The sequence below is a fragment of the Oryctolagus cuniculus genome, chromosome 10 (genome assembly GCF_964237555.1).
Source record: "Oryctolagus cuniculus chromosome 10, mOryCun1.1, whole genome shotgun sequence".
NCBI lineage: Eukaryota > Metazoa > Chordata > Mammalia > Lagomorpha > Leporidae > Oryctolagus > Oryctolagus cuniculus.
In genome coordinates, this window is record NC_091441.1 from 108,088,094 (window position 1) to 108,109,239 (window position 21,146).

Here is a 21,146-nt window from a genome sequence, read left to right on the forward strand (position 1 = left end):
GCTTCACAACATCTTCATCACTGGTCTAAGACACTTTGGGAAAGGGGGACTTTTCTATGTAAGCCACTCAACCATATTGAAAGGCACGCCAGATTCACTTTCAGGGCTATTCCTAACTTGCCAGAAGCGAACTGCTGAAGGCACTGAAATAATGTGAGTTCTACTGAGGAGGCAGGGTGTCAGAAACTAGACACAGCTGGGCACTCGATGGCTCTTTCTAAGCTGAAGAGTCCCTGTGGGTTCCATCAAAACAGGCACACTGACCGAGCTCCATGACTCAGCACTGCTGCCTGGACACCGCACCCTCCCTCCCGGCCAAGCTGTCATTGGAGAACTGTCACTCTACCAGCTATGTCCAGGGGACGGTAAACAGCCAGATACGTGTCTTCGACAGCCACATACAGGCATCAGACGTAGGCAGGGAGGTCACCGTGATTCACTCAGAACACGCCTGTCTGGCAGGTGGTTCCTGCAGGAATACGGATATTCAGCTTTAGAGTGAGTAGGCTCGAAGCCCATATGGGCACTGGTTCGAGTCCTGACTGCCCCACTTCCAATTCAGCTCCCTGCTAATGGCCTGAGAAAGCAGCGGATGGCCCAAATGCTCGGGATCCTGCAACACATGGGAAGCAGCTCCTGGCTCTGGCTTTGGCTTGGCCCAGCCCTGGCTGCTGCAGCCATTTGGGGAGTGAATCAGCAGATGGATGAACTCTTTCTCTGTCTCTCCTACCCTCTCTCTCTCTGTGTGTGTGTGTAATTCTGCCTTTCAAATACATAAATAAATCTTAAAAAAAAATCCCAATTTGACCCTTTTCCAGCTATGCAGTGCAAGGCTTGTGGCTTTTTCCTCCTCATTTCATCATCTGAAAATGAAAATATGACCGCAAGGAGGCACTGCAGACACCGGGCCCAGCACGGTGCCTGGCTCCGAGAAGCACTGTTCATGCAGCAGTTCCTCCCCTCTTATCCCTCACAGCCAACCACCAGTTCTTTTTTCTGCAAAGATCGCTCTTGTCCTGTGACTCCCTAACCCCAGACTCTGAACACGAGACGCAGCACAGTGGCCTGTGTAACACCTTAGATGAGACTTTCCCAACCTTCTTTTCATTATTATCTCCTCCATAAGAGGTATTTGGAGACGTTGTGTTCCCACTTACCCATCATGAAAGTTTAAGCCTGTAGGGAGACGCCGTCCATCTGTTTCTGTATTGTATGGACATCTGTGCACTGTACATAAAGCCCAGGAACTCTCCAGTATTCACCCCTTTGGAAGCTGGGGCGATGATGAACTTGCACACAAGGCACAGCTCACACGGATGGACAAGCAGAAGTTACTGGGTGGGGACTGGGCCTGGCAAAAGAGGCTGCATCCAGAGTGGGAGCCCTGGGGGAGGGGTGAACAGAGCCCTGGGAGCAGAGTCCCCAGCGTAGAGCCCAGGACCCCTGCACAAAGGCCCACGGAGGTGTGCAGGGACTGACAACTGCCAAGTGCTTCTCATCTTGCTGGGTGTGCCAAGAACGCAAAGCCCACTGCAGTTCACTTGGCCCACGTCTCCAGGTTGTGCTCGCCACGAGCAGCCTAGAAGGATGAGGTGCCACCCGCTCCGGGCTGAAGAGCGGGCTAGCTTGCTGGTTCTACGACGTGGCGCACTCCCCAGCGCAGTGCTCCTCTCCTGTGTGCAGCAATCCCTCTGGGCACAGGGCATCACCCTGTGGAATTTGGGCGGCAAACGCTGCCCGCTGCGCTGGAAGTCTGTATTCTGCCAGCATCTATGGGATGAGAAAAGTTTACTCGTTAGTTTCAAAGGAGGGTGACACAGAGTCCCAAAGGGAAGAGCCCAGGGCCTGTGCACAGGCAGGAGATGTGGCCATAGGACGTGTGAGCCAGAAGTAACAAGGAACGGACCCTGCTGAGGCCACACTACAAGCCAGGGTCTTCCCCTAGGAGAGAGGAGAGCCCTCAGGAGGTTTTAATGTGGCGGATTTAGATTTTACAAAGAGCTTGCTGACTCCTAGGGGGGACATGGTGAGGGGAGAGACGGGGCGATGGTGACGTGGAGCTGTGGTCCCGCAGGTGGTGGCTTGTCCCGGAGCAGATGAGATTGTTGGAAGAGAGGACCATCTCGGCCAGATCGTAGGAACGCGTGGACCGTGGACCGAGAAAAGGCCAGGGTCCGAGAGAGGGTGGGAGCAGCCCGGAGCTTTCTGGTCAAAGGGGAGGGAAAGGTAGGGAAGCCGCGAGGCCGGGAGGAAAGGCAGGGAAGCAGGGAAGCGGACAGAGGGCTTCCTCAATCGGGAGTGGCCACCACGCCTGCGAGGAGGAGCTCCTGGACGCACTCCTTCCCCATGCTCACCTAGGAACTGCGTTCACACACAGGTTGAGGGGGTCCTCAGGCGCTGTGTGGTTAACAAGCTCCTGCTGCCAGGGCCCACGCTTTGAGGAGAAAGGCTGCAGCTCCTTAAGGTCCATCCCAGTGCTGTCTGCTGGGTTTTTAACTGCCTTTCCTGGGCAGGAAAGCTGAGGCTCTCTCAACTTCCCCAGCTTGCCTGGGGTCTTCTGTTAACAAGAGCTGAACCGTGCTGTGCTGTGCTGTGCTGTGCTGTGCTGTGCTGTGCTGTGCTGAGGGGACCACAGAGCCTGCTGCCGGCCCCTCTCCCCAGGTGCACAGCCCCTCATTATCACACCCCCTCCAGGTCTGTCTGGGCTCCAGCCACCCAGGCTGGTCAATTCAGACTCCCTGTGGTCAGATGGCCTCCAGCTGGGAGTTTCTGAGTTTGCCTGCAGCAGATTCTAAAGATAGTCTCCTCACAGGAAACCAGATACTATTGGCTAACTTTGCAAATAAAGATGCCCTCAGAGGGAGGGAAGGGGAAACACTTCTGGTGGAGCCTGCGTGAGACAGAGCAGCTGATTGGCACGTCCAGAGCTTCTCCTCCGCCCAGGTAGGCACAGATAGGCTAATGATGCTGGCTTGCTTTGCATGCTCACAATGCAAGGTGCGTTCTTGAGGGTGCTGCAGCCTCCACATGTCCAAGGGGTGGAGGAGTGGGGAGCAGTGATTAGATCATGTGTGACCGGCCCAACATGACAGAATATGATTAGAAACGGGAATAATTACATTTCAGGGACATGGAGTAAAACCAGTAGTTTGACATTAAATGAAAACACAAAATTGCCTTTAGATAAAGTTTTAAAAGATGAGAAATAGTATTGAAGTTTCCTATGTGTGTGTCTTTGTCTTTCAGAAACTCATGTTTAAGTGTTTACAGGTAAAATTAAATAATCCAGCAGGACTATAAAATGAGAAATAGATGGAACTATTGATCATGAGTTGCTAATTGTTGAAGCAGAGTAATGGGTGCAAGATGGTTCTCAATGCTTTTATACATGTTTGAAATTTTAATATTAAAGACTTCTTTAAATGGCATTTGCATTTTAAATATCAACATAAATAGAAAATATACATAAAGCTTGAAGAATGTTGTGGTTGATTCTAGGATGGTGGACTGTGGATAGTTCTTTGGGTTTTTCTTTTCCTTTTTCTTCCTTGCTTTTTTTATCATGAGCATATATTGCCCTTTTTTTTTTAAATGATTTTATTTATTTATTTGAAAGGTAGAGTTCCAGAGAGAGAGAGGGATACACAGAGAAAGGCCTTCCATCCACTGGTTCACTCCCCAAATGGGCTGATCTGAGGCCAAGAGCCTGGAGCTTCCTCCAGGTCTCCCATGTGGGTATAAGAGTCCAAGGACTTGGGACATCTTCTACTGCTTTCCCAGGCCACAGCAGAGAGCTGGATCAGAAGTGAAGCAGCCAAGACTTGAACCAGTGCCCACATGGGATGCTGGCACTACAGGCATCAGCTTTACCCACTATGCCACAGCACAGGCCCTATATATTGCCTTTCTAATGAAAGTGGTTTTAATTAGTAAATTGCTGGCACAAATGCAATGTTCAGTTTTGATAAATGCTGTTAGAATCATTGCAAACATGCTCAGACCCAGAAGGTTTGTGTCCTCGGAAAAAGTCTTGGGAAAGAAATTATGAGAGCAGGACTGCAGGAAATGCATGGGGGGGGGGTCCCCAGTGCAGGACTGGCTGCAGTCTGTTAATTCCTGGTGCTTGCCTTGCATCTGGCGATCAGAGCCAGAGACCTACCCTCCCACTTTGCGACTTTACAGCACATCCAGAAAGACACCAGAATTTTAGGGTTCCTCCTCCTCTACTCCCCAAAGTAATTTGTTTTGTTTTGTTCTTCATTTTCAACTATTTGAGATAGGAAACTTTAGATAAAAAAAGAATGAACCAAAAGGAAAGAAAAGTGACCCATGTCACAGCAGGCAGGAAAGCTTCCTTGCTGTGCTTGGCTCTGGGTGGGAGAGGCAGCCGGTGGCCACTGTGAGTCTAGATGGAGGTGATGACTGGTGCCAGGACCCCTGGGAAAAAGAAATGGACTCAGGATGGCCAGGGTGGATTCTGATCTTTCACCTCCTTTTTTGACTTTAAGATTTATTTATTTATTTGAAAGGCAGAGTGACAAAAAGGGAAGGAGGGAGGAAGGGAGGGAGGAAAGGAGGGAGAGGGAGAGGGATAGGGATGGATAGACAGACAGACAGACAGACAGATAGATTCCAACCACCAGTCTACTCTCCAAATGGCTGCGGTAGCCCAGGCCAGGCCTGGCCAAATTCAGGAGCCATGAACTCCATCCTGATCTGCCACATAGGTGGCAGGGGCCCAAGCACCAGGGCCATCCTCCACTGCCCTCCCAGGCACATCAGCTGGGGCTCAAACCAGCACTCTAGTAATGAGATGCTGGTGTCGCAAGCTGAATCTCAACCCACCACACAACGCCAGGTCCTGTTGGGCGTTTATTTCTATAAAGGGCTACAGGGTAGGAAATAGGCTCAGCCCAAACCAGAGCATTCCTCTCAGACTGCCCTGGTTCTTCCCACAGCCCTGGAAGGGAGTATCTACCATATGCTACCGCATGCTGGTTCCCATATAATCTGCTCCCATCCTTGCTCCACAACCGTCCCACCTCACACACAGGGCAGGGAAGCCTGCCGGCTTTGGAGCATAGTCCTGGCTCTGCCCTTGGTAAGTGTGTGCCGGCCGTGTGCTCTCTTGCACTGGAGACTTGGCACCAGAAATGGACGTGTGTCCACCTTTCACAATGATCAAGGGCAAGGGGATATAAAGTCCCAAGCAAACTGCTTGGCCAGTTTTTGGTGTTCCAGAAACCATGTATATTGTTACCCTGGGGAAACCGAGGCTCAGAAGGTTTGAGTACTGGGGCAGGCAGTAAGCCTTGCAGTTAGGATGTTAGTTTAGAAGCCTGTGTCCCACACTGAAGTACCTGGGTTCAAGACCTGACTCCAGCTCCTGATTCCAGCATCCTGCTAATGCAGGCTCAGAGGCAGCAGTGATGGCTCCAACCCCTGGGTTCCTGCCACTCGCCTGGGAGACCTGGCCGGGAACTCAGCTCCTGGCTTGAGCCCTAGTTCTAGGTGTCGTGAACATTTGGGGAGTTAACCAGTGGATGGAATATTCTCTTGCTTTCTTTTCCTCTTGGAAAAAAAAGAAGTTAAAGAGAATCTGGGTTCCTTACAACCCTTTCAAATGAGGTGGTGAGGGATCCAGAGTCATGGGAGCAAGAAAGGAAAGAACGTTAAAGCAGACCACTTCAGCACCTCCTCCTCCTTCTGTCCCCACCGGGGGTCGGCTCTGGGGAAGCAGCGGTGTTGGGTATGGTCCTCCCAAACCAGAGGCCCTGGCCTCAAACAACCTCCCTCCCAGCTTGCAGGGCACCTAGCAGCTCCTCCCCCGCCCAGAGCTGTCTGGAAGCAGTACCTGCAGTGGATGAGCTGGACAGGAAGGAGAACTCGTGGTGCCCCACAGCAGTCCCACGAGGCTGTGGAGCCAGGACGGCAGAGTCCAGATCATAGATGCCCATGCCAAGGACCCGTTCTGAGTCCCAGCAGCATGGCCCGGGAATCACAGCAGCCGGGGTCTCGTGCAACACTCACCCTGCCCAGGAGAGCCAAGCGGAGGTGGAGGCTTCCAGCTGAACCTCGGTGCTGCGTGCTCTCCCTGGGGGCTCAGAGCCGGCTGGCCGCCCCGTGCGGCAGAATTCTCACGGAACTCTGGCTGCAGTCGACATTTCAACCACGTCATCTTCTTGTGTGGCCAGAGTGTGATCATTTTGGAATGTGAGTCTTTGTAGGAGGGGAAAAAAACCTGTATTATATCTCTTTAAATATTTTTCCACATCACCTTTAGACTTTTCCTTAAACCTATGCTTGTTGTGAAATATAACACACTGAATTAAGCTTCCAGGTTAAAAGAAAATCCCACATAAGCACAATCCAGACCAAAAAAGGGGGCCTTGCCAGCACCCAAAGCCCTCTGTCCGTCCCTCCCTCACTGCAGCCTTCCCCGCAAGAGAGCAAAATCCTGACTTTAGGGTGATCAAATCTTTGCTTTTCCCTGTTGTTTGGACCCAATCTAAACAGATATCTTTAAACAACCTGTTCAGCACTGCACACCCGAGCTTTTCTGGTGCTTCGTGTTGTAGGAGAGGCACAGGCACAGCCATTTTCATGGCAGCATTGTCCAAACTGAACACCACCCACACGAGCACCAGCAGTGGAGTGATGACGAGCTGGGAGGTAGATATCCACACAGCAGTGAGCATGAAGGGACGGCAGCCACGGCAGCATGGGTGAGGTGGTTCCAGAAATGCTGAGACGCGTGTCCAGGTAAACACAAAGACCAGTCCACATCCACTAGCCCCGGGCATCTCCAGCCAGACACGGCTGGTGTTTCTATGACCAAGAACTATCTGCACAGCTGGCGGGTTTCTATGGTTTATGGGTTGTAAATTTGCTCAGACGACAAAAGGAAGACGGCCCCAAAGGCTGTGCTAGAGAGACGGCCCAGTAGTTGTGTGTGTGTGTGTCCTCCTGCAGTCTCTAATGACTTTCCCCTAGGGTAGAATCCATGGCCCCCTCTTTACCCCCATTCTGCCTTCTTTATTTTTTTAAAAGATTTTATTTATTTATTTGAAAGTCAGAGTTACATACACAGAGAGAAGGAGAGGCAGAGACAGAGAGGTCTTCCATCTGCTGGTTCACTCCCCTGTTGGCCACAACGGTCAGAGCTACACCAATCCGAAGCCAGAAGCCAGGAGCTTCCTCCAGGTCTTCCCATGTGGGTGCAGGGGCCCAATGACTTGGGCCATCTTCCACTGCTTTCCCAGGCCATAGTAGAGAACTGAATGGGAAGTGGAGCAGCCGGGTCTCGAACCAGTGCCCACATGGGATGCTGGTACTGCAGGCATCGGCTTTACCTGCTACGCTACAGTGCTGGCCCCCCATTCTGCCTTCTCACCCTGGGCTCTCTGTCCTTCACTGGGCCTCCTCTCATCCTAAAATGAGCTTCCCTAGCTGTTCCGCAAACAGGTAAACCCCTCCATTGGCACCACTAACCCTACCCTCAGTTTCTAGAACATTCCCTCTTACTCTATCTGCCAAGCCCTGGCCCTCTGGAAACTTCTAGGCTCAGACTCTCTGTGCCTCGGCTTTAAAGCCCAGCCTCACCCTACCCTCTGCTTCCTCCATCTCCACCCACCTGGAGGACTCCTTCCCAGCTTGACTCTCAGCGTAAATGAGCCTTTCCTGATCCCCCTCCCCCAACAAAGAGGTCCCGTTCTTGGGTTCACCCACCTTTGCTTACGTTCTCTTAATAAATGATAACATTCATGGAAAGTGCATCTTAAACATTCTTATCTCTGCAGAACTTAGTACTCCATACCTAGTGTTGGGGGCAGAACAATGGTACTTCAAGAACTCATGGGAAAAGATAGAGTTCAGTTCATTCTGGTGCAAAACAACTTTGAAAATTCACATAGTCTATGTTTATACTATGCACTTCTGCAGACATTTTGAAACCCTTTTTTTTTTTTTAAATAAGTTTTGCATCAAACAAAATAAACTTACCTTTTTTTTTTATAAAGAGAGGAACCATCTCTTACTTGTCCAAATTTCTTTATTTTATTTTATTTTTTATTTATTTTATTTATTTTTTTTTTTGGACAGGCAGAGTGGACAGTGAGAGAGAGAGACAGAGAGAAAGGTCTTCCTTTGCCGTTGGTTCACCCTCCAATGGCCGCCACGGCCAGCGCGCTGCGGCCGGCACACCGCGCTGATCCGATGGCAGGAGCCAGGAGCCAGGTGCTTTTCCTGGTCTCCCATGGGGTGCAGGGCCCAAGCACCTGGGCCATCCTCCACTGCACTCCCTGGCCACAGCAGAGAGCTGGCCTGGAAGAGGGGCAACCGGGACAGAATCCGGCGCCCCGACCGGGACTAGAACCCGGTGTGCCAGCGCCGCTAGGCGGAGGATTAGCCTAGTGAGCCGCGGTGCCGGCCAAACTTACCTTTTAATTCTACTTTTGCACAACCCGTTTGCAGCTCCTTTGTATAATCAAAGATAGAATTTACTCCAAATGCAGAAATCCTGTCCACAAAAGGGGGCAGAGAGAGAAAACAGTTCTGTTGTGGAATCAGTAAGCCAGAATGTGATATGTGTCATAGGCAATCTATGGAGAAAAAAATCTTAACATCTTAGTAGCCAGGCAGGCACAAACCATTCCATGTGTGCTCTCAAGATAAGCAGTGACTCTCCCCAAGAGGCCTGGGCAGCACCATTTGTCAAGTTCATTCTACCTCTACTTGGTAACTGTGTTAGCCAGTTGACTCTACCCAGAGGAGAAACACACTTCTCTTTATGACAAGAGATTGTTTAGCAATTTGGAGCAAGGCTCTAAAATTAAGCTCCTACCCTCCCATAGCAACTGGCAGATAGGGGCACTCGTCACCTAAGGCTTGGATTTCTTTTTTTTTTGTTTTTAAAGATTTATTTATTTGTGAGGCTGAGTTACAGAGGGAGAGACAGAGAGAGAGGTCTTCCATCCCCTGGTTCACTCTCCAAATGGCTGCAATGGCTACAGCTCGGCTGATCTGAAGTCAGGAGCCAGGAGCTTCTTCCAGGTCTCCTATGCAGTGTATGGGGACCAAGCACTTGCGCCATCTTCTGTTGCTTTCCCAGACTAAGACTTGCATTTCAAGGAGAGGATGCTGGGTCCTTAGGAAAGTCCTAGGTTATTGGCTGACAAAAGGCCTGTGAAGTTTGAAATATATTTAAAGAGATGAGAAAATGCCGAGAATGCTAAGTTTCTTAAAGTAAATGCTCTGAGAAAAAATGCAGTGAGGAGGATTTCTTTCCTTATATTCATTAAGAAGAACCGTCTCGTATTTTTAATTTATACACGTCCTTGCACTAGCCTATGTAAGAGACGCTCAATAAATATTGGCCTAATTAATAACAAAATAACTAACAAGCCTGTCTCATTTTTTTAAAGTTATAAAGCAGGGGTCTCTAGAGCCTCATCTGAATGCTTGCGGGCTGTGACCCCAGAGTGCTATATTCCCTGGGAGGCTGCCCGCAGCCATCCTGTTGACACGGGACCGACCACACTTTCCCTGACATGGAGCGCCTGCTGCTCCTTAAGACTCCTTCCTCGTGTTGGATTCTTGCAAACTGGGCACGTCAGAGCTGGCAGGGCCCTGAGAGTAGGCAAGTCCGATGCCACCATCAGGAAACCGTGGCAGGGCTGCGAGGACCCTCCCAGGGTCTCTCAGCCACACGCTTGTGGGGTGTGGGGGCCCCTGTGGAGTGTGTGGTCTTGAGAGTACCATGGGAGAGTTGAAGGCAGGAAAAAGGCTGAACACTCAGCCCTATCCTTTCCAGGGAAAATGAGCCCAAGTTCTTCTGCACTACCACCGACGGCAGGTGGGTTCTGGGGGCCTGGCAATGAGACCACGTGGTAGTGGCTGGGGGGGGCAAATGACATCCCCCCCTGCCACCTGCCACTCGCTCCCCAAGGGTCAGTCCCGGTGGTCTGCAGTATAGAAGAGAGAAGCTCAACCAACTCGTGGGCTGGCTTCTTCTCAGGGTGATGGTGATGGCTCCCGCCTTCCACTCCCAGTTCTACAGAAGCAGCCCCTATCCTGCAGATGTTCCCTCTGAGAGAAAAGCATCGTGCAGCTCAGGCAGCCCAGGCCTTGTGGGGAGACGCACCTGGAGTGGCAATCTTGGCTTGGTGACACCCTGGACAAGTTAATCAAGCCTCTGAACTTCGCTGGTTCATCTGCGCGATGGGGATAACTGTTTCTCGTGCAGGGCTGTAGAGAGAGTGCGGCAGGATCCAAACCCCAGCACGGCTGCCTTCTCTTTCTGAACTGGACTTTCTGAGAGTAGCTCCTGCCCCTGGGATCTACCAGAACAAGGACCTCTCCATGGCGAAAGTCTGGGCTGAGGCTCAAGGACTTCTCTAGTTGCATTTGTTCCAAACAGGGGAACACATGGTGTCACAATTTTTTCTTTTTTTTTTTTTTTTTTTTTGGCACTGGACTGAACCTGAAGCTCAGTCTTCACCCAGGGTTTCCTAAGCCACCATAAGCAGAGACTAAGGCAGGTAAAAAACTAAAAGCAGATATGCTGGATTTAGAAAAAAAAAAAAGTGAGCAGGATGTGAAGCCAAAGAGAAGGGGAAAAGCAAGACAAAAACAAGCCTGACAGAAAAAGAAAATGGATTTAAGCCACCTGAAAGAGAAAGGAAGTATAGAAAAGGGAAGCTGATTGGAAATAATGGGTAAAGATGCCTCCCCAAAAGTTAAAAAAAATAAATGAGCAGGCATGAGAAAAGGAAGTGGAGCAGAGGAAGTAGGCTAAGATCAGTGGGGGAAAGCAATTAAGTTTTAAGGAAGGGCATACAAAATCCATTTCTGCCTGGATATGAAACACACACATGTGCAAATCTCCGCTTCTAGGTTGAGCCCAGACTTCCCCAGGTCAACACCAAGGGGGTAAAACCTTGGCTTGGCTGAATGGAGGGTGAGGAGCTCAGAGAACAGCGTGGAAGGGTTCCCGTCCTGGCTGGCTACTGCTCTCAGTTACAAAGCACAGCCTCTCCCCAGGCCGCGCCTTCACCAGTGCCGCACGCTGGCATCCTGTTTCTCCTGGCAACCCTGCTCCATGGGAAGCCCAGCAGAGTAGATGCCGCAAAGGCTTAGCCTGACGATTCTTACTCTTGGTGTCTGGTGGCCTCAGGAGCAAAGGCCATTGTCCCATGAAAGATGAAAGTCCATCATGCCCTTGGCAGGCCTCTGAGCTCTCCTGAAGGCCACCCCAAGGACTGGCCACTCTCTCCAGCTTCAAGGAGGCCCTTTCCTTAGGCTCATCTCCCAAGCCTTGAACATTTCAGATGATCCAGCAATAATGGTCAAGGTGATCCAGCTCAGACCCGTCATCCCTGTAAAGAGGACTTCCTAAGACTACCAGGTTCAGTGGAACAGTGCAGGGCAGATGTCCTTAATGACGTCATATCTGACGTAAATGGTGCTCTCACTCAGCAGCGCCTGTCTCTCACAGGTGGGTTTGAACTTGCTTGAGCACACAGACAAGTCCTTTCCCGACCTGATAAAAAAATGTGTCAACCATGACTCATGCAGTTGAGGCAGTGGCTGGCTGCATAGCAGACAGAGCTGAAATTGCTGACGTCAGTATCTTTCGTGCTCAGTAGCCACGTGCCAAAGGAGCACGTTAAGAAGAGAAGCTGTATTCTCCAAGTGTGGCCCGCCTGTGGAGGGCTGGTGGGCCTGTGCTTATCTCCTGGGGCTCCATGTTGTGAGGCTGATGCGTCTCGTTTCTTGTTCCTCCAGGCCTTTCATTCATTCACTCACTCACTTGACACACTAGGCACCTTCTAAAATCTCAAGAGTTCAAGCCTCCAGGTCCCTGAACAGAAGAGACCCCTGTGTGCCCTGTGAGCAACCCCAGGAACAGGGCACTCACTAGGATGCTGTCCTCACCATGCTCAGGAATTCTTTTGGATGAAGGTCTAGGGTATGATTATTTTTAATTATTTTTTTTTGACAGGCAGAGTGGATAGTGAGAGAGAGAGAGACAGAGAGAAAGGTCTTCCTTTGCCGTTGGTTCACCCTCCAATGGCCGCCACGGCTGGCGCACTGCAGCCGGCACACCGCGCTGATCCGATGGCAGGAGCCAGGTGCTTCTCCTGGTCTCCCATGGGGTGCAGGGCCCAAGCACTTGGGCCATCCTCCACTGCACTCCCTGGCCACAGCAGAGAGCTGGCCTGGAAGAGGGGCAACCCGGACAGAATCCGGCGCCCCGACCGGGACTAGAACCCGGTGTGCCAGCGCCGCTAGGCGGAGGATTAGCCTAGTGAGCCGCAGCGTCGGCCTAGGGTATGATTATTTTTAAAGTTCCTAGTCAACTAATTAAAATATTTTCCAAAATAAATGGGTTGTACATTTTACATGATTTTTAAAATTCCAAAAGTTTACAGTGAAAATTAAATCTCCTTCCTACCTTCTCTCCTCCCCAGAACCTCTCTCCAGGGGTAAACTGCTAGTTACTCCACTAGTGTATCGCTTCAGAGATAGTCAAACCTTGTACAAAATATACCATGGCATTCTCTTCCGCATATGTCAGTCAGCATGCCATACCCAGGGTACCTCATTGAGCATAACAGAACACATGACTTCAAAAAAACTGCAAATTAAATTACAAGAGATTTATTTGGGTGCAAAAACTTTTTTGAAAACCATGCATTTTTTTCATAATATAAATTTTTCATGACCTTTAAAAATTATGTATTTATTGGCTGGCGCCACGGCTCACTAGGTTAATCCTCCGCCTGCGGCGCTGGCACCCCGGGTTCTAGTCCCGGTCGGGGTGCCGGATTCTGTCCCGGTTGCCCCTCTTCCAGTCCAACTCTCTGCTGTGGCCCCGGAAGGCAGTGGAGGATGGCCCAAGTGCTTGGGCCCTGCACCCGCATGGGAGACCAGGAGGAAGCACCTGGCTCCTGGCTTTGGATCGGCGCAGCACACCGGCCGTAGCAGCCATTTGGGGGGTGAACCAACAGAAAAAAAGAAGACCTTTCTCTGTCTCTCTCACTGTCTAAATCTGCCTGTCAAAAAAAAAAAAAATATGTATTTATTTATTTGAGAAACAGACACACAGAGAGACAAACAGAAACAAAGAGAGAGCTCTCATCTGCTGGTTTACCCCCAGATGCCTGCAACAGAACAAAGCCAGGCGCCCTGGAGACTACGGCAATTCCCCAGCCATGGGGGCTTTTTGGAAGCAATGTTCCTGCCATTCTTTCCTCCATCGCATGGAACAGATTGGCAGGTGTCACACTGTGCTGAGTATGCACCTACTGTATGCACAGGACTGTGCCATTGCTCAGCAGGGGATCACCTGTGGGAACTGGGACAGATCTGGGGCCTATGCTAGGGACTGGGAGCCAATAAGAAGCCATGATGAAGGCTGCTCTGTCCTCTAAGCTGATCACTGCATGGCAGGGAGTGGGCCCAAGCCACACTGGTACCCGGTAACCAGCTGTCTGGCTCTCAAAAAAGAACACGACCGCAGGTCAGGCACAGCCATCCCTCCCGTGCATTATCTGTAATTGCATCTCATCTGCACAGCATAAATTGACCAGTTTCCTCCATTCTGTCAAAGTCTTTGCTTGTGTGCATTTTCTCCACTGAGATGACGAACCTCCTGGCTATGATGCGTTCACTGACATTTCTGGGAGCCACAACTCAGCTGAGCCCACTGGGGCTACAAACACATTTGCTGAATGGGCATTGAACCTCTTTAACCAGCATCTCTGGCTTTACTTAAGTCTCAGTGCAGGACAGAGAAAGGGGCCCTGTGTGTGTGGTAGCCCTGACCCTGGCACCCAGCAAGAAGAGGGGTGGGGTTTGGGACCCTTTGCCACTCTGCTACCACTGCCTTCTACACACTTGGGTCCCAGCTAGCCTCTTATTTGTGTCACACGATCCTGGAACCATTCGGCAGGGCAGTGAATTTATCTGGGACTTTCAGAATTGCAGTGAACTCAATAGATAATTATGCACATGGAGTGTTTAGCCATGAGTCTGACAGTTTCAACCAAGGGTAGCTTGCTCCCTACCCCTGCCAAAATAATCTGAAAGTAAAGCGATTTTTTTTATTTCAGTGGGGAAAATTAAAATAAATTTTAAAGACCCAGTTCCCCAGATACCCAAGGAGGGGGTGAAACATGAGTATCCACAGGCAGCCTGGATGACTCCACAAGTCACAGACATCTGCTTCCCCACCTACCCCAGAAAGCGGTGCTGGCATTTATTAAGTGCCTGCAGTATGCGACACATAGAACAGGTGCTCCCCTGCACTTAGCAAATGTGGTCAGGCATGAGAATGAACCCCAGTCTTGGAGATGAGCAACGCCAGGCCCAGAGAGTCCAAACTGGCCCATCACTCAGCCAGAGAGCCCAGAAGGAGGAGTTCCTGGGCGGAAGGAATGACCACAGGCACAGAGAGATCGACGATGATCTCTAAGGACTTTGGCTTTCTCTCGCGGTCAGCTCTGCAGCTCTGTCACGAGAAGGAGAGGGTGAACAGCCCTGGGGTCTCTGACGCACGCCCTCCCTCGCCCCAGGACTTCACTGCTTCTGTCCTTAGGCAGCAGCCAGCCTGGGAAGAGAGCGCTGTGCAGCAAGGGCATGCACGAGCAGCAATTCCACAGGCTTGAGTCATATGGACCCAACATGCGCGTGGTCTCAGTAACAGCTTCCTGTCAGCCATTTAATACTCTTCCACTTAAATAGCTCCGATTAAGCTCACAGCCAGAGATTCCTCTCTGAGAAAAGGGTACTGCAGCCTGAAGAGAAGGAAGCATACACCTTCCCTGGGGTTGAGAACCCCATCCCGGCCTGAGACGGCCCAGGGTGGAAGGTGTTAGCCCAGCTCATGCTGGAAGGGCCTGGGTGGATGCAGGACCCACAGCAGAGGCGGGGAGGGAGAAGCGACCCACGGGCTGGGTGGGTCCTCACTGTGGCAGAGACACCGCTTGGGTAAAACCATCACAAGCAGGGCACAGCGGGTGTGGAAACTCCCTTGGTTACAGAACTGCGAGCTTTGCTTTCAGTTGTGGTGAAAAGTGTGGCAGGTGACAATCAGAGGGACCCTGGGAGTTCCTGAGGGACCTGTCTGCAATGAAGAGGAGGTGGCACCCAGATGGGCAAGGTGACAAGACTGCCTTGTCTACCAGCTCTGGAGTGAAGGACCAGCTGTGGCTGGGAAGAGAGGGAGAGTGGAACCCTAACCCAACCAGTGCAGAAGTGTCTCCTTTTTCAGTTCTAGCTCAGAAGGAAACAGGAGATAAGACCAGTGGGGAAGGCCAAGGTCAGTAATGCTTGGGCAGTCAGCCACTTGGGACCCCACCCAGCAGGCTAGTGGAATCCCATCCACCACCTTGGAACCATCACACAGCCCAGATCACAGCAACACTTGCTCCTCACTGGGGGCTGTAGGATGCCCAACCATCCTGGTCTGTTGGGACTGGTGGGTTCTCACCAGCAGAGTCCTAGGCAACCCAGAACAAGTGAGTTACCCTGGCGTGCACAACGGGGCTTCAAAACATTCTTGGATAAATGGAATTAAATACGTTTATTTTGGTTCAAAAAATATTGAACTCCATGCATATGAGAGGTCTTCAAAAAGTTCATGGAAAATTCCTGTTGTGAAAAAACTGCGTGGATTTCAAACATTTGCATTGAAATAAATGGATCTTGGGGCATAATAGATTAAGCCTCCGCCTGTGGTGCCTACATCCTACATGGGTACCAGTTCAAGTCCCTGCTACTCCACTTCCTGTCCAGCTCCCTGCTAATGTACCTGGGAAAGCAGCAGAAGATAGTCTAAGTGCTTGGATCCCTGCACCCACGTGGGAGGCCCAGAAGAAGCTCCTGCCTCCGGGCTTTGCATTGGCTTAGCTCTGGACATTGCAGCCTTTTGGGGAGTAAATGAGAGGATGGAGGACCTCTCTGTCTGTATGTAACACTGCCTTTCAAATAAATAAATATTTTTTTAAAATGGTCTTTTCATTTTTCTATGAACTTACAATAGTTTTAATGTATTTGAGATGCAGAGAGACAGAAAGAGAGTGAGCACATGTGCCTCCGTTTGCTGTTCATTCCCCCAAATGCTCACAAAGGCCCGGATTGGGCTGGACCAAAGCCAGAAACAAGGAACATGATCAAAGTCTCTCTCATGGGTGTCAGGAGCTCGATCCCTTGAGCCATCACTGCTGCTTCTCAGGTCTGCATTTAGCAGGGAGCTGGAGTCAGGAGCTGGAGCCAGTTATTAACCCAGGTACTCCGACGTGAAGTGTGGGCATATGAACTGGTATCTTAACTGCTAGACTAACTGCCCACCCCCCCCCCCCAAGAACTTTCTGAAGCACCTTTGCATGACTCTCTGATCCCTGCTAAGGAAGAGAAAGACTTGCTAGTTCCAAAAGAAAGGAGAAGCGGTTCTCAAAACACAAAGGTGGGGTCCCACAAAGAGAGAATTGTTAGTGGGTGCAGGGAAAGAGGGGAAATCACTCCTAATGGTTGACAACCGTTAGCATATATATATATCAAAATCGCTAGGAAAGAAGGTTTTCAATGCTCCCAACACAAAGAAATGACAGCTGTCTGAAGTGAATACCAATTACCCTGATCATTACACATTGTATACATGTATACCCATAAAGCGTCACATTGTACCCCACAAATACGCACAATGATTACATGTCAATTTAAAATCTGTAAAAAGAAGTTAAGAAACAGGGCCGGCGCCGCGGCTCACTAGGCTAATCCTCCACCTTGAGGCGCCAGCACACCGGGTTCTAGTCCCGGTTGGGGCGCCGGATTCTGTCCCGGTTGCCCCTCTTCCAGGCCAGCTCTCTGCTGTGGACCGGGACTGCAGTGCAGGATGGCCCAAGTGCTTGGGCCCTGCACCCCATGGGAGACCAGGAGAAGCACCTGGCTCCTGCCATCGGATCAGTGCGGTGCGCTGGCCGCAGCGTGCCAGCCGTGGCGGCCATTGGAAGGTGAACCAACGGCAAAGGAAGACCTTTCTCTCTGTCTCTCTCTCTCTCACTGTCCACTCTGCCTGTCAAAAAATCAAAAAAAAAAAAAAGTTAAGAAACAAAGATGAGGGTATCCGGATGTTGGTCTGCTTGAGGTTCAGGGATTGTGTCTGAGACCTCTCCTTCCAGCCCCAAGTTCAAGAAGGAGAATTGAGGGGCTGGGGGTGGAGAAGGCAGAAATGCAGGAAGAGACAGAGGACTGCTTTGGGGAAGCGAGGACCGGGGGTGAGTTATGGCTGCACCCCCATTATCCCACTCCACCCCACCTCTCAACTCCCGCCCAGGTCCTCTCTGCTCCATCCACCCACCAGTCTAGCCACCTCCCTTTTAAAGACACTTTCGATAGTCAAAACAAAAAAAGATCTGTGTCGCTCCCCCTCTTCGTGGAGGAACGACACAGGACCCTGCGCTGTTCTTTCGTCTGCTCGGCCCTCCCCGGGTTTGCTGCTGGTTCCTCCCGGGTCGGCTACTATCCCTTCCACCTCCGTGGAAGGGCAGTTCCCCCTGGCCACATTCCCCACTTCCGCAGGGGAGCGGCACACCGCCGGCCGGCTCTCTCGGGGGGCTGCACAGGTGTTCCCCGTAGATGTTCCCCGTAGATGTTCCTGGTGCATGCCGTCTCTCTCCTCCTTTATAGTCCTCCTCCGCCAATCCTAACTCGGCTGCCCACACGCCGAGTACGCTGCTCTCCAATCAGGAACAAGTCCTACAGTTTATTGGTTGAACTGGAGGCAGCTGTGCGGAAGCTGTTTACTTCTCTCCCAGCGCCATATTGTGGGAGAGCAGATGCATAGAATAAGTCTTAATTCCAGTAACTCAGTCCAGTCCGGTTTGCTCCCCACAGATCTGTTTCAAGTTTCAATGCTCCCAAGCCATGTACTGTGTGACCCTGGCCAAGCCACGGAACCTCTCAGAGACCTGTTTCCTCTGCTGACCGTGGAGTCTGATGCAGTCCCCATGGCAGGAAGGGGTGGGGCGAAAGGTGGCAGCATGAAGTCAGGAACAGCTGTGCACACCCAACCAACACCTGCAGCTTCCTGCCTGCCTCGGAAGATGCCAGACAGAATTCCCACTGTGTCCCTCTGAGCACTAACGCTGTGACTTGTTTCCCTTTCTGATCCAGGACCTCACCATGACCACCCTCTACTCTGACTGGGCTACCGAAAGCTTTGAGTACGATGAGTCTTCAGAAGCCTGTTTCATAGGGGACATCGTGGCCTTTGGAACCGTCTTCCTGTCCATATTCTACTCCCTCGTCTTTGCCTTTGGCCTGGTGGGGAACTTGTTGGTGGTATGTGCCCTCACCAGCAGCCGGAAGCCCAAGAGCATCACAGACATTTACCTCCTCAACCTGGCCTTGTCTGACCTGCTCTTCGTGGCCACCCTGCCCTTCTGGACTCACTATGTGATAAGTGAACAAGGCTTCCACAACGCCGTGTGCAAACTCACGACGGCTCTGTTCTTCATTGGCTTCTTTGGGGGCATATTCTTCATCACTGTCATCAGCATCGATAGGTACATGGCCATTGTCTTGGCCGCCAACTCCATTAACAACCGGACTGTGCAGCATGGCGTCACCACCAGCCTCGGCGTCTGGGCAGCAGCCATCCTGGTGGCGGCTCCCCAGTTCATGTTCACAAAGCAAAAAGGAAACGAATGTCTGGGTGACTACCCTGAGGTCCTGCAGGACATCTGGCCTGTGCTTCGGAACACAGAAGCCAACTTCCTTGGCTTCCTGCTCCCCGTACTTATCATGAGTTACTGCTACTTCCGAATCATCCAGACCCTGTTTTCCTGCAAGAACCACAAGAAAGCCAAAGCCATCAAACTCATCCTACTGGTAGTCATCGTGTTTTTCCTCTTCTGGACACCCTACAATGTTATGATTTTCCTGGAGACACTCAAGCTCTATGGCTTCTTTCCCAACTGTGACATGAAGAGGGACCTGAGGTTGGCCCTCAGTGTGACCGAGACGGTGGCATTTAGCCACTGTTGCCTCAATCCCCTTATCTATGCATTTGCTGGACAGAAGTTCAGACGATACCTTCGCCACCTGTCCAGGAAATGCCAGGCTGTCCTGTGCGGCCGTCCAGTCCACGTCAGTTTCTCCCCATCTGAGTCGCAGAGGAGCAGGCAGGAAAGCATTGTCAGCAGCAATTTCACTCACTACACGAGTGATGGAGACGCGTCCCTCCTTCTCTGAAGGATCCCCGAAGTCTTGTCTCTACAGAGCTCACAGTTCCTAAGTCTGACATGGAAGACTGCGAACAGATTTTTATTGTTCCCCGATGCTCACAAAACAACCTCAGAGTGTTTCTGAGAACTGTGCTCGAACTTGGAATGATTAAGGTCAAACATGTCTCTTATCGCAATTGTTAGGACTTTCTTTAAAAAATATAAATGATGAAAATTAAACCCAGACTAGCTTCATTAAAAAGGGGGTGGTGAGTGTTGTTCACGTCGTGACATCAGCAAAGCGGTGGCTGAGCCCTGAGAATGAAGGGAAACTGTGGCTTGAATGTAGCTGTAGGTCCCCCCCACCCCAGGTCCTCAGGTCTCTGAGTAGTGACAGGTCTTCCACTCTCACCACTTTATCTCCAGAGAGGGGCCTCATCCCTCCCTGGTCCCAAAGACAAAATTCCCAGAGAGGGTTCTCATTGGCCAACAGGGATAAAGGGAGCTTCCATCTGACCTCATGGTTTGAGGTGCAGGACGGCAGGTTTCCAAGATGCTGGAAGGGCTGGTACTGTTCTGATCGGCCAGAGTCAGAGCTACACAACATCCTTACCACCAGCCTGACCCAGCCTCTCCCCTGATTGCACCAGCAGACACCATTGCCAGCCTCGTCTTCCTTAACCTGCCTGCTTTCACGTCCTCAACTTTACAAGAGCTCTCCATTTCTCACTGCATCAAGTCCAAACTTACCAGCCTGACCTCTGAGACCCTCCGTCAGCCAGCCCCCACTGTACATCACCCAGATTCCCCACGGCCTCCCTTTCACAAAAGACTCTACCCACCCTGTCAGCCAGGTCCCTGCCAGATGAGCTCTGCATCTCCACCTGCTCCCAGGCCCAGAGGGGAGAACTAGAAAGAACCCTGCCCCAAAATAAGAAGCAATGGATTCCAATTCCAACTCTGTCACTTGCCTATGGAACGTTCCCTCATCTGTAGAAGGGGGGTAATGGTACCTGTTACCTAGAGAGCATCCTTTCCAACAGAAGGAATCAGCCACCAATTCGTGCAGGTTCCAAGCCTCTTGTCTACTTCATCTTTCCCCCAGCCTCGCACAGTTGCACATCCCAAGTGGTGGTACTCACGGAGCTAGAGGAGCCTGCAGGCTCTGCTACAGGACATAGGCCAGCCTCAGAGGGGACTGGTTTTTACAGCGACACTCAGTGGACACTTCTACATCTGTGGGTTGACAACCTTCCCTGACCCAACCCTCTCAGGTGCCTCACGGGGCTGGTCATGAGGGGAAAAAAAAAATCTCCATTTCTCCATTATTCATGACATTGCCAACCTGGACAGCCAGGACCATGGAAGCAGGTTTCTTTTTTCAGTAAACATCTGGGATAGCCTAAAACTTTAAAACTCAAAAACCATGTAATAACGTTTAAAAAAAATTCATGATCTAACTGTGCAAATATTTTCATTCCTACATTTGCCCATCCAGACCTTGCTCATTCTCCCTACATGCTGAGTTGCAGTCATAATGTGTAGTTTTATGATCTGCTTCTTTTAAACATTAGATCCCCACAACTTTTGTTTCCATGTAGTTTTGTAACTCTCATTTGATTGCATACTCATTGAAGGCAGGTGAGGTGACTGATCCATTGCTGTGTATCTATATCTCCTTGGCAGTCTGCATGTTTGTTTAATCAACAAGAAAATGAGTTATAGTCCTTTGGGATCATGTACAATAACTTCTGTTACTCTGTTGATAAACATTTAACTTGTTTCCAATACTTAGCAAATACATAGTTTTTCAGCCCATTCATTTGTGTCATTTCCTTTCTCCTGTCCAGTTATTACCTTTACATGAATTCCCTACCTGGAGATAACCACATCAAAGGGTATGGGAACTGTTTAGCT

General features: G+C 50.7%; 1 protein-coding gene and 1 long non-coding RNA gene across 8 annotated transcripts in view; one reads left to right on the forward strand and one right to left on the reverse strand.

The window, feature by feature from the left end:
- Window positions 1-8,521, reverse strand: part of LOC103349152 (uncharacterized) — a 26,871-nt gene extending 18,350 nt beyond the window's left edge. For 2 of the 6 annotated variants that reach the window (XR_011379606.1, XR_011379605.1), the window contains exons 1-5: window positions 8,439-8,521; window positions 7,729-7,816; window positions 2,355-6,219; window positions 1,158-1,770; window positions 342-469 (exon numbers count right to left, since the gene is read on the reverse strand). This is a non-coding gene — a long non-coding RNA (uncharacterized lncRNA). Of the gene's footprint in view, window positions 1-341; window positions 1,771-2,354; window positions 6,220-7,728; window positions 7,817-8,438 lie in introns of all 6 variants that reach the window. The other 4 variants (XR_011379603.1, XR_011379601.1, XR_011379602.1 and 1 more) reach the window with 3 other exon arrangements.
- Window positions 2,813-21,047, forward strand: CX3CR1 (C-X3-C motif chemokine receptor 1). 2 transcript variants are annotated; one of them, XM_008260200.3, is made up of 2 exons: window positions 2,813-2,943; window positions 18,178-21,047. In XM_008260200.3, exon 2 carries the CDS (start codon window positions 18,187-18,189, stop codon window positions 19,255-19,257), a length of 1,071 nt encoding a protein of 356 aa, XP_008258422.2. In that variant the 5' UTR covers window positions 2,813-2,943; window positions 18,178-18,186; the 3' UTR covers window positions 19,258-21,047.
- The last annotated feature ends 99 nt before the right edge of the window (window positions 21,048-21,146 follow it).

Bases quoted from the DNA above. Each gene is read 5' to 3' on its own strand.
- CX3CR1 (XM_008260200.3), top strand. From the start codon at position 18,187: ATGACCACCCTCTACTCTGACTGGGCTACCGAAAGCTTTGAGTACGAT.